The sequence below is a fragment of the Pan troglodytes genome, chromosome 8, assembly GCF_028858775.2.
Source record: "Pan troglodytes isolate AG18354 chromosome 8, NHGRI_mPanTro3-v2.0_pri, whole genome shotgun sequence".
In the NCBI taxonomy this organism is placed as follows: Eukaryota; Metazoa; Chordata; class Mammalia; order Primates; family Hominidae; genus Pan; species Pan troglodytes.
In genome coordinates, this window is record NC_072406.2 from 20427427 (window position 1) to 20444168 (window position 16742).

Consider the following 16742-nt stretch of genomic DNA (forward strand, 5'->3'; position numbering starts at 1 on the left):
AATTGAGCTCCGGCCATCCAGCTACAAACTACATTTCCCAGCCTCCATCGAGGCCACAAATGGCTATGTGACTATGTCCTCCCAATGGAATACGGGTAGCAGTGAGATGTGCAACTTCTCAACATTTGCTTAAAATCCATGCTGGCTTTCTTTTCTCTCTCCCTTTTTGCGGCTAGAAAACAAGAGTGATAGTGACTGAATTTCAATCCTGTAGCATGAAGGACAACACCTGAGGGAAGCAGAGCAATAAAACAGAAGGAGCTTGGGTCCCTGAATGACTTCTGGGAGCAGGATCTAGCCTGTTACCATTACAGGAGAGGGAAGTAAATGGCTATCTTACTTCAGCCTTTGCCTTTCATCATCTCTGTATTGCAGCTTAGCCTTTACCCTAATACACCTACCTCCTAGGATTTCTGTGAGGATCATCTGGGATGATGCACATAGAAGTTCCTGGTGTATCATAAGTTCTCATAAATGCCAGGTATTGATCATAGTTTCAGTGGGATGGCAGTGCAGCTGACTTGTTACAGCATAACTGCTTTTGCTTCTGAATGCCTTACTGAATTTCAATTCTGTTATCCAGTGTATCAGATTCTCCCCTTTGACTCTAGTTTTGAATAATTTTTAAAATGTGGAAAGCAAATCTGTGTTTTCATTTAAATCTTTCATTAAAATGCGTGGGAGGAAACGGTGGCGAATCCCAAACTGAGGACCTGTCTTTACTGCATACCTTAGGGGTCTCCATTTCCATTTATCATTAATAAATGTGCTTTGACTATGGCTATTAAACACCTACAAATCTACCCAAACCTCCCCTTTGCTTTTAAGTAGATACCACATATGCCACGATGCAGATTAAAGCACCTCACGCTGAACTGGGAGCTGGCACTTCACTCAATGAACAGCAAAGGGGCAGACTGTGTGTGGCAACATAATATCGGAGGGAAGCTATTTCTGTTTTAAAAGATCTGAGTTTTCTCCATCTCTCATTTAAAAGATCTCATTTATTCTCCACCTCAAAATAATCTGATTATTTAACAGTTTTATCTGATGGTTTTGCTTCCAAATAAAACTATCTTTTAACTAGTACTCAAAATGAACATAACAGTACTCTGCTACTTGCTCACGGGGTAGAATAAAAGTAAACTTACTAGAAAGTGCTTTGAAATATCAGGATGTCAATGAACTACGAGAGCTCATTAAATACTTAATATGGGATGGCCACTGTGCCAATGCTATACATAGTGTTTTTATATAGTGATTTTCTCATTAAATTCTGCAACCAACCATAATCCTCATTTTACAGATGAGAAAACGGAGGTACAGACTGTCTTAAAATCTTGCTTAGGGCCGGGTGTGGTGGCTCACGCCCATAATCCCAGTACTTTGGGAGGCCAAGGCGGGCAGATCACCTGAGGTCAGGAGTTCGAGACCAGCCTGACCAACATGGAGAAACCTTGTCTCTACTAAAAATACAAAATTAGCCCGGTGTGGTGGCGTGTGACTGTAGTCCCAGCTACTCAGGAGGCTGAGGCAAGAGAATTGCTTGAACCCAGGAGGCAGAGGTTGCAGTGAGCTGAGATCACGCCATTGCATTGCAGCCTGGGCAACAAGAGCGAAACTCCATCACAAGAAAAAAAAAAAAAAAATCTTGCCTAAAGTCATAAAGGAGGATCAGAATTCGAACTCTGATCTGCCTGGTTTCAAAACACATGGTGACGCCTCCCATTGCAATGAGCTATGATCGTTGTCAGCAGATGCAAGGCTGGGGTGCAGCAATACACTCCTCTCTGAATTCCCACCGCAGCCACCCCTCAGCCCCTCAGACAGCCTCTCATGCCTACGAAGACAGACCACAGACCCGATGAGCTGTGAGCCTGCGTCCTCCTCCTCGTGCACGCGCCGTGTGAGGCCGCAGTTCTCCAGCGACAGTTTCTCCAGCAGCCTGAAGTCCACGTCGTTGCCGATGCCAATGGTGAAGATGCAGACTTGGCCTCGGGCAGCCTCTCGGGTGTTGTTGAGGATCTTGAGGGTGTGCGTCTCCCCGACCGTGGGCTTCCCATCCGTCAGGAAGACGATGAGGGACACGCTCCGGTCTCCAATGCCACTGTGGGCCACGTACTTGTTGAGGAGCCTGATGGCCCTCTGCAGGGCCCCGTTGATGTCTGTGCCTGCAGGACACCAACACGGGACAGCTCAAGCCTCTGCACTCACCTCCCCACTCTGATTGCACTTTCTTTTTTTTGAGACGGAGTCTTGCTCTGTCACCCAGGCTGGAGTGCAATGGCGCAATCTGCACTCACTGCAACCTCCGCCTCCCAGGTTCAAGCGATTCTCCCACCTCAGCCTCCCGAGTAGCTGGGATTACAGGTGCACGCCACCACATCTGGCAAATTTTTGTATTTTTAGTAGAGATGGGATTGACCATGTTGGCCAGGCTGGTCTCAAACTCCTGACCTCAAGTAATCCGCCCACCTTGGCCTCCCAAAGTGCTGGAATCACAGGCATGAGCCACTGTGCCCAGCCTGAATGCACTTTCATAGCTGCAGTTCACGCTCAACCACCCAAATGCTCACAGGAGTGAGATGTTAAGGGGCCATCCAGAAACTTGCTAAAAGCAAGTGCATTTACTAAATGCATATAAGTGACTGGGGATTATCCCACTGTAACAAACCTTCTCCAGAAGGCATGTGGCGACGCCTTAGCTTACCTGAGCTTCAATGGCTTCTGTGCCCTCTTCTGAGAATGGCTTTGAAAAGAGCAGGAAGGTGTTGAGCATAGAAGACAGCAGGAATGTGGAGGGAGAAAGAGCCGCAGAGGGGAGGAGGGGCATGGAATGAAGAGGAGGAGGGTAGCTGCTGACATCTCAGATGCCTTCCAGTGTTGTCTAGGGCTAGGTGGAGCTGATGAAAGAATGAATTTGTTGCCTTCATCGTCTCTCCTTTCTTTGCTTCCTGTCCCTTCAGATCACCTCTGCTTGCCAGAACCCCACAGAGAAAGGAGGCATGAAATATTTCTCCTCCTGGCCACCCTTTTTCCTTGAGAGGCCCTTGTCAGCAACAGCTCTGATTAAAGTTGGAGGCCAGCCAGGCACGGTGGCTCATGCCTGTAATCCCAGCACTCTGGGAGGCCAAGGTGGGTGGATCACCTGAGGTCAGGAGTTCGAGACCAGCCTCGCTAACATGGCAAAACCCTGTCTCTACCAAAAATACAAAAATTAGCCAGGCATGGTGGTAAATGCCTGTAATCCCAGCTACTCGGATGGCTAAGGTCAGAAAATCACTTGAACCCAGAAGACAGAAGTTGCAGTGAGCCAAGATCATGCCATTGCACTCCAGCCTGGGAAACAGAGTGAGACGCGGTCTCAACAGAAAAAATAAAAATAAAATAAATAAATGAATAAATAAAATAAAGTTGGGGGCGAAAGGGAAGAAAAATTTTATCAGGAATATGTGGCTTAGAAAAACCATACGAAACAGAAAACAAATCTCAACTCTGAGAAATGATGGAACAATAAACACCAATGACATTAGCAGGCATCTGTGGACAGCAGGAGGTTTTTCTCTCCTTCTTTTCTTTTGATGATTTTCTTTATTCCTCAAATGTTTTAGAATAGATACTTCCATGGAAAAAATGTTGTGAGAACATGAGCAGGCTTCTGGAGTTCTAAATGTTCTGTTTCTTGATCTGGGTCCAGGTTCTGTTCAGTTTATGAAAACATATCAAGTTGTACACTTACTACATGTACATTTTTCTGCATGTATGTTACACTACAGGTTACTGCTTCCTTTAAAAAGAATGTTCCCATGTTTTCTTTTCTTTTCCTTCTTTTTTTTTTTTTTTTTTTAGAGACAGGGTCTCACTATGTTGCCCAGGCTGGTCTCGAACTCCTGGACTCAAGCAGTTCTCCCACCTCAACCTCCCAAAGTGCTGGGACTACAGGCATGAGCCACCATGCCCGGCCACCCATGTATTTTTTTTTTTTTTTTTTTGAGACATAGTCATGCTCTTTCGCCTGAGGTGGAATGCAGTGGCGTGATCTTGGCTCACTGCAACCTCTGCCTCCTGGGTTCAAGCGATTCTCCTGCCTCAGCCTCCCGAGTAGCTGGGATTACAGGCACATGCCACCATGCCTGGCTAATTTTTGTACTTTTTTAGTAGAGACGGGTTTCACCATGTTGGCCAGGCTGGTCTTGATTTCCTGACCTTGTGATTTGCCCACCTCGGCCTCCAAAGTGCTGGGATTACTGGCATGGGCCACAGCACCTGGCCCCATGTATTCTTAAATTTACTACTTTATGATTAAAATAAATCAGGCAATTTAAGTTTGGGAGCAAAATAAATAAATAAAATTGGGGCCTGTGTCTTTGATAGGAGCTGAACAAGTATTTGTTTGGTGGATGGGGAGACAGGTGGTTGGGTGGTTGAGGTTGAAACCCCAGCTACAGTGAGGTTTCTGAGTTAGCTAAGAATTCCACTGGACTAAGCTACCAACATCCCACCATTACCAAGTAAAGCAGAGACCTTACTGTAGTGTGAACACCTATTTCCTTTGTTTGTTTTTTTTTAATGGCTTAAGATAAAATCTACATACCAAAAGATCACCCATTCTAAGTGTCCAATTCATGATTTGTAGTAAATTTAGAGTTTGATGACCATCACCACCATCCATCATCCTGACTGGAGTGACTTTTCTCTACCTGCAAATTTTACCACATTTGTGGTACATATATACCATGGGGCACTATTCAGCCACAAAAAAGAATGAGATCTTGTCATCTGCAACAAGATGGATGGAACTGGAGCTCATTATATTCAGTGAATTAAGCCAGGCACAGAAAGACCATCTTCCCATGTTCTCGCTTATTTGTGGCAGCTAAAAATTAAAACGATTGAACTCATGGAGATAAAGAGTAGAAGGATGGTTTCCAGAGGCTGGGCAGGGTAGTGGGGGGTGGGGCAGAAGTAGGGATAGTTAATGGGTACAAAAAGAAGTTAGAAAGAATGAAGACGATCTAGTACTTGATAGTGCAACAGGGTGATTATATTCAATAATAATTTCATGATACACTTAAAAATAACTAAGAGTATAATTGGATTGTTTGTAACAAAGGACAAATGCTTGAGGTGATGGATATCTCATTTATCTGATGTAATTATCACACAATGTATGCCTGTATCAAAATACCTCATATACCCCATAAACACATATATCTACTCTGGACCCACAAAAATTAAAAATTAAAATTAAAATGTACCGCATCTGAGAGAACCAGATCATCTCCCCCATGGCTTAACATCCTCCAGATTTTCTAGCTAAAAAAGCAGATAAGGCTATGTCCATGACCAAATGTTCATAATTCTTGCTAAGATGCAGAGCCCAAATGGAAAGAAAGTTATTTTACATTTTATTGGAATCACTAATTTGCCTTTGTTTTGTTTGTTTGTTTTTGAAACGGAATTTCACTCTGTCACCGGGGCTGGACTGCAGTGGCGCGATCTCGGCTCACTACAACCTCCGCCTCCCAGGTTCATGCAATTCTCCTGCCTCAGCCTCCCCAGTAGCTGGGACTACAGGCGCAAGCTACCACGCCCAGCTGATTTTTTTGTATTTTAGTAGAGATGGGGTTTCACCGTGTTGCCCAGGCTGGTCTCGAGCTCCCGAGCTCAGGCAATCTGCCCGCCTTGGCCTCCCAAAGTGCCAGGGTTATAGGTGTGAGCCACTGCACCTGGCCTAATTTGCCTTTCTTAAGGTCCAGTCTAATTTCTTAGTGCCCCTGGGTGTGTGAACAAGGATGAACTGGCATTTTTTTCTCTTGTCTGTATTCAGCAATGGTGCCAAATCTCTCACTCCACTTTAAAGCCAAGGAGAGCCCAGGCAGAGGGACGGATTAGCTTTCCCGATGGCACACAGCCACCAGAGGCCCTGCAGGGATTGGCATCAAGCCCACGGCAAGTGGGGCATCTCCTGCCCACTGAAAACAGACAGGAGCTGTCATCAAAGGACTCACAAGCACCAGTGAGAGGGGTTACCCGAGTGGGTGAAAATAATGGCCACATCTGATGCTTAAAGAGGACTTCCTATGTGCCAGGACCATTCTAACCACTTGAAATGCTTTAACTCACTCCATCCTGGTAACGATTCCATTGTTATCTTCATTCTACAGATGAGGAAACTGAGGCACAGAGAAGGTGGAGCTGGATTCAAACCCAGGCAGTCTGGCTTCCAAATCCATGCTCACAATCCTGATGCTACACGTCTTAGAGAGAAGCAGGCTGATCTGCTGTTCACCTGCAGAGGCTAGGGCAATGCGGTTCAAGAAAAATAAAGGAAACCCACAGGGTTTCTAAGGCTTGGAGTCCAAAAGAGCATAACATACACCAGGCATTTTCTTTCTTTCTTTTTTTTTTTTTTTGAGACAGAGTCTCACTGTCACCCAGGCTGGAGTGCGCTGGCATGATCTTGGCTCACTGCAACCTCTGCCTCCCGGGTTCAAGCAATTCTCCTGCCTCAGCCTCCCAAGTAGCTGGGATTATAGGCACTTGCCACCACACCCGGCTAACTTTTTGTATTTTGAGTAGAGATGGGGTTTTGCCATGTTGGCCAGGCTGGTCTTGAACTCCTGACCTCAGGTGATCCACCTGCCTCGGCCTCCCAAAGTGCTGGGATTACAAGCGTGAGCCACCCCACCTGGCCCAGCCATTTTCTAAAGCTGTTTATTACTCCGTGGCCCCCACTCCACCAGCACACACACATCATTCTGCTAGTAAGCAGGGCCATTAAAATAAATCCAATCTACAAATATCCATTGAGCACGCCCTCTGTGTTAGGAACTGTGCGTGGAGGTAGGAGCTATGTAAACATGAAGAGAAATCTGTTCCTTCAAGAATTTTATGGTGTTGTGGACTTCCTGCCGTAGAGCATCACTATCATATTAAATCTAATCTTCTATTTCTCCCATCAAACACCAAAACAGTTCCTAGATTATACTGTTTGGGAGGCTAGTAGGAAATCCCAGTGTAAATGAAAGTACCAGCCCAGCAAGATCAAGTTCCACATTAAGCTCATTTGGGAAATGAGGGCTTTGTCTTGGACTGGGAAACCATGAATATAAGAAAGATGGAAAATCCCAGATGGGAGAAGACTGAACAGAGTGTTTTGTATGTTTCCAGATAGCTGAAGTGGAATTAACCAGGAGGTGGTGTCTCTGTACAGAGCCTGAAAGGAAGGCGGAGGGAGTAGGTCAAGTTCTGCTAAATGCTCCAATACTGAGCACCTCTTCTGTGTCCACTGCACTGTTGATACAGGGAATGGCAAGAGTAAGGCGCAGGTCCTGAGTTGGGAGAACTTAACATCTAGGACAGCTGGTAACACACTGCTCTGATTCTCCACTCTTCTCAGAATTCTTTATGATCTTTTCTCTCCTCTCTTAACATTCTGCACCCTTACCTGGGCACCACCCAAGACAAGCGTGCAGTGGCTGAGAGCCCACATCCTCCCTACCACATTTTACCTCCACAGCCCTCCCAGGCCACCAGGATACATGTTTCACTCACTCTGCTGCAGCTCTACCAAGAGGGCTCCTTGTTTTGCAAAGCAGTTCCACCTGCCCCTGCCCAAGGTGTGCACGAAACACTGGCTGGCCCATGTGGCTGTAATTCTCCACCCCAAAACCATTTACAAAAACAGTATTGTTTTTGTATCAGCAAGACTTTTTCTAACAGGATCCATGAGATGAACCAGGCAAGCCTCCAAACACCTATCAGGTTATTTTTCCCCAGAACTTCACCAGCTTCACTTGTAGACTGGAAAAGGAGAATACGGATTTGGTATTCAGAGCAACCTAAGCTGCTGAGAAAGCTCTCGCCTGCAGTCTCTTTTCCTGTCATCAACCCCAGCTTTCAAATCCTTATCTCTTGGCAAAAAAAAAAAAAAAAAAAAACAAAAAAAAACCTTATTTCAAAGCCAAGCCAATGTGAAAAGAAGGTGTCATCTTTACCTCCAGTGGGTGACATATGGTGAATGTACACTTTCCCATCCCTGATGCTGTCTGGAGTGACTGATATCAAGTGGTCCTTCCATACTTTGATCCGGTTGGAAAATCCAATGATACTGAAACGGTCCTGGGGTCGGAGGTCATGAAGAATTGTGAAGAGGGCATCCTTGGTCTAGGCAAACACAAAAGCAAAACCAGTCACAGCTGCTCACATAAGTCCACTTGTCCCCTGTTCTAGAAACCGCCCCCCCCCCAGGAAAAATGTCAGGGTTCAAATTCAGTGTCAGCTATGTAAAGGGCACTTGGCTGAATGTCAAGGAATTGGTTACCCAGCTGGAAAAAATGGTATAAAGATGTTACGGTTGTAGACACGAGTGAATCAGTGCTGAATGCCGCATCCCGCCACGGTACTTCGGGCCTCCGCATCTCCACAATTGCTGTTCTCTTGACCCCAGATGTTCTTCCCCACCGCCCTACCTCCATCTTTCACTTGACAAGCCCCTCATCATTCTTAAGAGCCAGGCAAGTGTGCAAATTCTCTGTTGGAAATTTTTCTAACTTCTCTGAAGAGAGCTGATCATTCCCTCCCTTAGGCTGGCAAAGCCCTCAATGCATTCCTATTATAAAGCACACATCACACGATGATGATTGTTTTATCTCCTTCCCTTACTTGGTTGTGAGTTCTTTGCAGGAGGGTCTCCTTCATCTTCCTAACACCTAGTGACAGGAAGGAGGTGCTAGACAAAGGTGAGGCAGGTGAATCAATGAATGAATGAACGTTTAATGAATTATAAAATTAAATGCCCAAATAATAAATACCATAGGAATTGAAAAGATTATTACTATGGGCTGGAGTGACATGAGGAGGCCTTACAGAGAAAGAGGAATTTGAGTATGAGATTTAAAGAATACATTGAAAGAACTGGAAGGGCATTCTTCTTATTTTTTTTTTTCATACAAACTCTCGCTCTGTCACCCAGGCTGGAATGCAGTGGCGCGATCTCAGCTCACTGCAACCTCTGCCTCCCAGGTTCAAGCGATTCTCCTGCCTCAGGTTCCTGAGTGGCTGGGATTACAGGTGCACGCCACCACGTCTGGCTAATTTTTGTACTTTAGTAGAGACAGGGTTTCACCATGTTGCCCAGGGTGGTCTCGAACTCCTGAGCTCAGGCAATCCATCTGCCTCAGCCTCCCAAAGTGCTAGGATTACAGGCGTGAGCCACTGCACCCGGCTTGGAAGGGCATTCTGAAGAGAAGGAAGGCGGTTTGAGCAAAGCCAGGAAGTAATACAGGTGAGATCAGGGATGCTAAGTGATAACAGGTATGCACTAAAATCAGCTGTGACAAATGGAAAGAAGAAAGAAGCCATATGACCTGAAACCAGAAATACGCTAGGGGCCTAGAAAAGGTTTGTATAGTAATCCACAGACACTGTGAGCAAACTCTGTCTTCCCAAGCAGCACTGTTGTTAGACACTTACAGGCTCAGCATAGGAGGTCAGGGACTTTCATTATATAATGACCATGAAAGGACATCCGGCACCTTTACGAAGGTGAAGAGCACAGGCTTCAGGGCCAGCTGTCACCCTTGAGGCTGGGTTCATCCCCGACTCTCCATGGGGCCCTGGGGCCCTGAGCAGTAAGCTCCCTCACTTACTCGCTCTCTGATATCACTGCGCCCAAGTTACCCCATCCATAAAATCAGGACAGTAATAGTACCTGCCTCATCAGGTTGTCATGAGGATTAAATCAGAATCGAGATGAAAAGGGCTCAGAGCAGGGCCAGCCACACAATCAGAGTTCTAGATGGGTTTGCTGTCACTTGCTGGCTGGTGGAAAGCCCCAGCAGAGCTTAAGAGAAACGGTGAAGTCGGGAGTGGTGGTTTCCAGAAGGACATGTGCTAAGTGGCTCTGGGACACCCTCGAAACACGCTGTAGGTCTCTTCCCCGGTTCATGACTCTTTGCCTTTCCTCCTTCCCCAGGTTCAGACAGATGGCCCCGTCGGCCCCTCTGGCTAGGTGAAATAACCACTGCTTTCGTATCCTTTCCCTCTGGAATTTTCTCTCTTCCTCACTCCTCAGCCTCCTTTCAATCCTGAATCCAACTGCTCATCCCACATTCCACTGTCCAACTTGAATTTGTAGGAACCTCAAATTCTACTTCAGAAAACTATTCTCAATGCATCTATTTTTAAATCTGCACATTGGGCCAGGTGCGGTGGCTCGTGCCTCTAATCCCAACACTTTGGGAGGCTGAGGCAGGCGGATCACTTAAGGTCAGAAGTTAGAGACCAGCCTGGCCAACATGGGAAAACCTCATCTCTACTAATAATACAAAAATTAGCCAGGCATGGTGGTGCACACGTGTAATCTCAGCACTTTGGGAGGCCGAGGTGGGTAGATCACTTGAGGTGAGGAGTTTGAAACCAGCCTGGCCAACATGGTGAAACCTTGTCTCTACTAATAATACAAAAAATTAGCTGGGCGTGGTGGCCCACCTGTAATCCCAGCTACTCAGGAGGCTGAGGCAGGAGAATCACTTGAACCTGGGAGGCGGAGATTGTAGTGAGCCCAGATCGTGCCACTGCACTCTGCCTGGGTGACAGAGTGAAAATGTGTCTCAAAAAATAAATAAAACACATCTGCACATTATATTCTTTTCTGTAGGGCTAGTAAACTAAGAGTTTCTAGGCTGAGCAAATGTTCGCCTAACTTTCTCCCCGTGAGTTTTTGCTAAAGTAATGTTCCTCCACTTCCCAGCACTTCTTCATTCCCAGGCTGAGAAAGCAATGGAGTTGATGGTATCATTAGAAGGATGATGATGACGACGCTGACGATATTAACAGCTTGCATTTCCCGGGAGCTTCCTACTCCCCAGGCATATGCCGAGTGTACAGGCTCTTCCTCTGTTGAGGTGATCAATTCTAAATCTTACGAGCCACCTGAGGGAAAGTAACTATTAGTATTCCCATTTTACAGATGGGGCAACTGAGGCATGGAGTGGCTAAGCATCATGCTCCATGGGAGACTGGATTAAAATGCAGGGAGTCTGACTTCAGGGATAGCACGTGCACCAACGGCAGCAGAATCTGCAGCCCCAGGACGGCTGGAGCCGAGATGACTCAGAGCTGTCACCCTTTTAACGTGCAGCAAATTTGGGGATCTCTTCCAAGTCCCTGTATGTTGATGGGCTCTGTTTACTTCTTTGTTTCTTTTGCTTCATTTCTGGCATCAACTAATGTATCCGTCTCCTGTAACACCCTTGCAGAAGGCACTCAGGTGCCGGGCGCAGTGGCTCACACCTGTAATCCCAGCACTTTGGGAGGCTGAGGCGGGCAAATCATTTGAGGTCAGGAGTTCAAGACCAGCCTGGCCCATGTGGTAAAACCATGTCTCTACTAAAAAAATACAAAAATTAGCTGGGCATGGTGGCACACGCCTGTAATCCAGCTACTTGGGAGGCTGAGGCAGGACAGTCACTTGAACCCGGGCAGTGGAAGTTGCAGTGAGCTGGGATCATGCCACTGCACTCCAGCCTGGGCGACAGAGCGAGACTCTATCTCAAAAAAAAATGAAGGCACTGCAGGATTTTTGCACCTGCCCAGGGACAAGAATAATGAACATATTTCATTAAACCCACCTTCTCATCCTACTGAAGAATGCAACAAGTTCTTCGGGGAGAAAAAAACAGCAATGGAGTGCTCCTTTCCATTCCCAGGGCTCGGAGACCTCCACTATTCTCCATTCTCTCCTCTGCTATTCCCTCCTCCTATCCCCCGACACTCTGCTTGTTCAGAGGGGCTGACTGCAGCGGTTTCCCGTCCTCTCCCATGCCTGGCTCCCACCCCCAGGAAATACGTCAAAGTATCCCATGCAAATAAACAGAATCCACACCCAAGGTGTGCTAGCACTCTGCAGAAGACATTGTCAAGTCTATGCTGTTCCCTCCTTGAAACTCCTCCTGCTCTAGCTTCCCTGGCTCCTCCCTGGAGGGGATTGGTGCTCCCCTGGGCTTTGCTGTTGTCCCCCGCCCCCCGCCCGCTGGCCCTTCAGGGTGAGTCACAGGGTCCTTTTCTCAGCTGAGGTTCTCACCTCCAGGTGACATCATCCATCCCCATGGTGCCAACTACCATCGTCATCTGTGAACTTCCAGACTCATCTCTGGAGCTGGCCTCTCTCGTTCCATCCAGACCGACCTGCCAACCATTTCTCCCTGCGTGTCCCACAGGTAGCTCAGACTCGACTCGGTGGAGAATGGAACCTTCATCTTTTTAAATCTCCCTCTCCTCGCTGCTCTCTGTCCCGGGACAGAGGACACTGCAACCTTCACCTGTGGTCCAAGGCAGAAGCCTGGACGTCAGGCCCTCACATCCTTCAATACCACCCTGGAATTCCAACTCCTCTCCCTAAATATCCCTGTGACCATAAACTGATATTCCTTTTCTTCCTTTGTATTTTTTCTTAATACAAAAATATTACTCATTTTTTGAAAGATCAGAAGAAAAGCATATACAACTCACATCATCACGCCTACCTAGAGACAACCACTACTAAAATGCTGGTGTGCCACACACCACTTCAGAAACATCCCCGGCTGTGTGCGTGTGCACGTGTGATTTTAAAGGAAGTGGGATCATATAATACATATATCGTGCTGTAAAGTTTCTCTTTACTGTAACATATCATATACGGTTTTCATGTCAATGGAGAAATGTTTGCCACGTCACTTTAATAGCAACCCAGCATCCTCCTGCACGCATCCACCATGTCTTAATATTTTGGAATATCTGAGCAGCGCTGCTGGGAAGCTCATTATCCCCACATCTTTGTGCCCAAGACTCTTCCCTTAGGATAAATTCCCATACGTGGAAGTGGAGCGACAAAGGGCTTGCACTTTAGGAAGGAGCTAGCGTGGCTCTGCATTACTGCCACGTGGATTTTCAACCCTCCTCTCTTCAAAGCCTTCCATGGCCCCTCGCTGCCCTCAGCATAAAGTCTAATGTCTCTTATTTTATTTTATTTGAGACGGAGTCTTGCTCTGTCACCAGGCTGGAGTGCAGTGGCGCAGTATCCACTCACTGCAACCTCCGCCTCCCGGGTTCAAGCGATTCCCCTGCCTCAGCCTCCCGAGTAGCTGGGATTACAGGCACACGCCACCACGCTCAGCTAATTTTTTGTATTTTAGTAGAGACAGGGTTTCACCATGTTGGCCAGGATGGTCTCAATCTCCTGACCTCATAATCTGCCTGCCTCAGCCTCCCAAAGTGCTGGGATTACAGGCGTGAGCCACCATGCCTGACCTAATGTCTCTTTTTGGATACAAAATCCTCATTAAAATAAATGGTCCTGGTTCAAATCCCTGTCTTTTATTTCCTGCTAGTCTACCCCAGCTATCAACAACAAGGTCTGATTTGCCCACACCCAGCTTCCCTAAACCCACCCTGCTTTCTTGTGACTTCCTGTGGTAGCACCAGGGGCTGCCCTCCTTCCCCGCCTTCCCTACACGTTGAGCTATAGCCACCCTTCAAAACTCACTTGATATGTCCCCTCCTTGGTGAGGCCATTCCTAACTCAACAGTGAAGACAGATGACAGCTCCATCCCCGATGCTGCACTGGCTGACATGTACCCCAGATACACGATGTCCATGCTGTGCCGCCATGACTCCTGCAAGCTCTTTCCCTCCCCAAGACCCTTGCACCTGCTGTTTCCTTTCCTTGGAGCTCCCTTCCTCTTCCTCTCAGTCTTTGCTGCTGCAGGTCCCTTCTTGTCCTGCAATCCTGGGTTTACACATGATCTTCCAAGAGAGCCCTTCCCTGCCTCCCAGCCCTGCCCACCATTCCCCAAAGCATGGCCCCTGCTCTTTCCTTTCACGTTGATAGACAGAACATCCTTCTCTCTCTGTGCATTGACTGGTCTGTCCATCTCCAGTCTATGCTTCTGTGTGCAGGAGCTTTTTCTGTTTTATTTATTTACTTATTTTATTTATTTATTTTTTGAGATGGAGTCTTGCTTTATCGCCAGGCTGGAGTGCAGTGGTGCAATCTTGGCTCACTGCAACCTCCGCCTCCTGGGTTCAAGCAATTCTCCCGCCTCAGCCTCCTGAGTAGCTGGGGCTACAGGCGCACGCCACCATGCCCAGCTAATTTTTGTATTTTTAGTAGAGACAGGGTCTCACTATGTTGGCCAGGATGGTCTCGATCTCTCGAGCTGGTGATCTGCCCACCTTAGCCTCCCAAAGTGTTGGGATTACAGGCGTGAGCCACCACACCCAGACGCTTTTTCTGGTTTATTATTGTATATTTATTATTCTATATTTAATACCCAGCAGTGCCTGGCACATAGGAGATGCTTGACAAATGTGTTCTGAATAAGCGAGCAGTGAATAAATGATCCATCTGTCACACTGGACAGGGAGTTCCTCAAAACAGCCATCCCCTTGCCCTGCCCCACCCTCCCAACGTGGTGGCATTTTGTACATTGTAGGCTTTTAGTAAATATCTGCTGTATTATTAAACAAATAAGACAGAGAGAGACAGAGAAGAACAGAGATAGAGGAGACAGAGACAGACAGACAGAATACTCAGAGAGGGAGAGAGAGAAAGAGAGAAACAGAAAGAGTAGGGGAAAGAGGAAAATAGAGGGGAGGAGAAAGAGACAGAGAGGTTCTGTTGGTGAATTCAAGGGACATGAGACACAGCCCAGCCCTTGAGAACCTAAGACAGACACTACTGAGAAAGAGGATGTACAGGAAGCTCCGAGCTGCCTGATAGACAAGCTGCAGTGATGATCAATAACTCGGAGAACTACACTCCACAGGCAGGGGCGGCCTCAGCCAGGGTGCTGGGCCCTTCTCACCCTGGTTCATCCTGGGCTCAGTACAGCCTGTGTGAGCATCAGATGGACCCTGCGCACTCACAGTCCAGGTGTCCCCACCCAGGAAGGACTGAAGGTGCCGGCTGGGATGGGAGGGACAGCAGCATGCAGTGGCGGTGGTGGGGCAGTGCTGGGGTGCTGGGCCCAGTTCTCAGGCCCTCCCGAGAGTCTCCATGCTGCACACTGCTGGGCCCAGAGTGGTCAGGCTGCATGGGGGCCTGCCAGGAAGGCCACCCATGGCAGAGCTGCTGCTTTAGCTGCTGGCATCCTTGGGGATCCTTCACAGTGTGCCAAGGACCTCCAGAGGGACCCGCCTAGCTCTTAAGCTGGCATTTTTTTTTCCCCACAGGACGGATATTCTGCTTTAGGAAGAGCTATTCAATCTCTACCCTCCTTCCCTCAGCTCAGCAGCTACAGGCTCCTTATGACCTTGTAAGGCCTCAGCTGCAACTTGTCCTTGCGTGCACCAGGGAAGGCAGCCCAGGCACCTCCCGGTGGCTCCATTCCCACTCAGAGGAGAGCCATGTGGATGGACTCCTGCCCTCATTCCAGAGGGGCAGGCACTGACTCCTACAGACTGCAGCCACCCAGCCCCACTCACCCCTGCAGCCTGCAGCCACCCAGCCCCACTCACCCCTGCAGCCTGCAGCCACCCAGCCCCACTCACCCCTGCAGACTGTAGCCACCCAGCCCCACTCACCCCTGCAGACTGTAGCCACCCAGCCCCACTCACTCCTGCAGCCTGCAGCCACCCAGCCCCACTCACCCCTGCAGCCTGCAGCCACCCAGCCCCACTCACCCCTGCAGCCTGCAGCCACCCAGTCCCACTCACCCCTGCAGCCTGCAGCCACCCAGCCCCACTCACCCCTGCAGACTGCAGCCACCCAGCCCCACTCACCCCTGCAGCCTGCAGCCACCCAGCCCCACTCACCCCTGCAGACTGCGGCCACCCAGCCCCACTCATCCCTGCAGACTGCAGCCACCCACTCCACTAACCCCTGCAGACTGCAGCCACCCAACCTCATTCACCCCTGCAGACTGCAGCCACCCGGCCCCACCAATCCCTGCAGACTGCAGCCACTGGCCCTGTTAACCCTTGACTTGCCTTCCCACCTCCAATGGGCTGAGCAGCCAAGAGCTCTGCCTTCTGTGGGAGGCTTAAGAGGAAAGAGGAGAGGACCGTCCACACAGAAGGGTTCATGTGAGGGGCTGGAGCTGATCTTTCTGCACATCGTGTTCAGATGCTGAAGACGAACTGAAATGCAGTCAGACTCTGCCAGGAGCACAGTCCAGAGAACAGGGTAAGCACATTCCAGACAGATCAGAGGATGCCCAGAGAGGCAGAAGATGTGTCCTCTGAGCCTGTCCAGAGGAAAAGGGAACATCACTTCAGGGACTGGACAAGATCCCCGTTCAGAGTCCCTCCCAATCCTGAGGCCGCATGATCATGGCTAGGAAGAGCTGTAGACTCTTCCAGTGCAGGTGATGGACACAGCCGGTCACCACTTACCCTCAATGCTCTTTCCAACTAACTAGGCCTGAAGGAAGAGACACTGGGCACCCCAGGAAGCCACGCTCCTGTCCTCCAAGCTCCCTCTAGGGGCCTTCCATGCTAGAAAGAGGCCAGCCTGCTTGAGACAGGTACCCCCAAAACATACATGTTGGAGTCATGAAGTTAATTCCTTAAAAGATGACCACAGGGGGCTGTGGAAATGTCTTCCCTGGAGATCTTTTAAAACAGGTATATAAAATGTATGATCATATGTATCGCAGTTTTCATGGAGATGAATACAATCAGGGTACAGGCCTGATTCGCAAGGGGATTAAGTGTCTGACTTTAGAAGGCCACTCTTGCTCTTTGGGGCCATAAG

At 48.4% G+C, this 16742-nt stretch overlaps 1 protein-coding gene across 3 annotated transcripts in view; it reads right to left on the reverse strand.

Moving 5' to 3' along the window:
- ITIH5 (inter-alpha-trypsin inhibitor heavy chain 5) overlaps positions 1 to 16742 on the reverse strand; it is a 106820-nt gene that overhangs the window by 18059 nt on the left and 72019 nt on the right. For all 3 annotated transcript variants that reach the window (XM_016962616.4, XM_016962617.4, XM_063781343.1), the window contains 2 exons: positions 8001 to 8169; positions 1862 to 2171 (listed from right to left, as the gene is read on the reverse strand). In XM_016962616.4, the coding sequence (XP_016818105.3) occupies positions 1862 to 2171; positions 8001 to 8169 (479 nt within the window). The remainder of the gene's footprint in view (positions 1 to 1861; positions 2172 to 8000; positions 8170 to 16742) is intronic.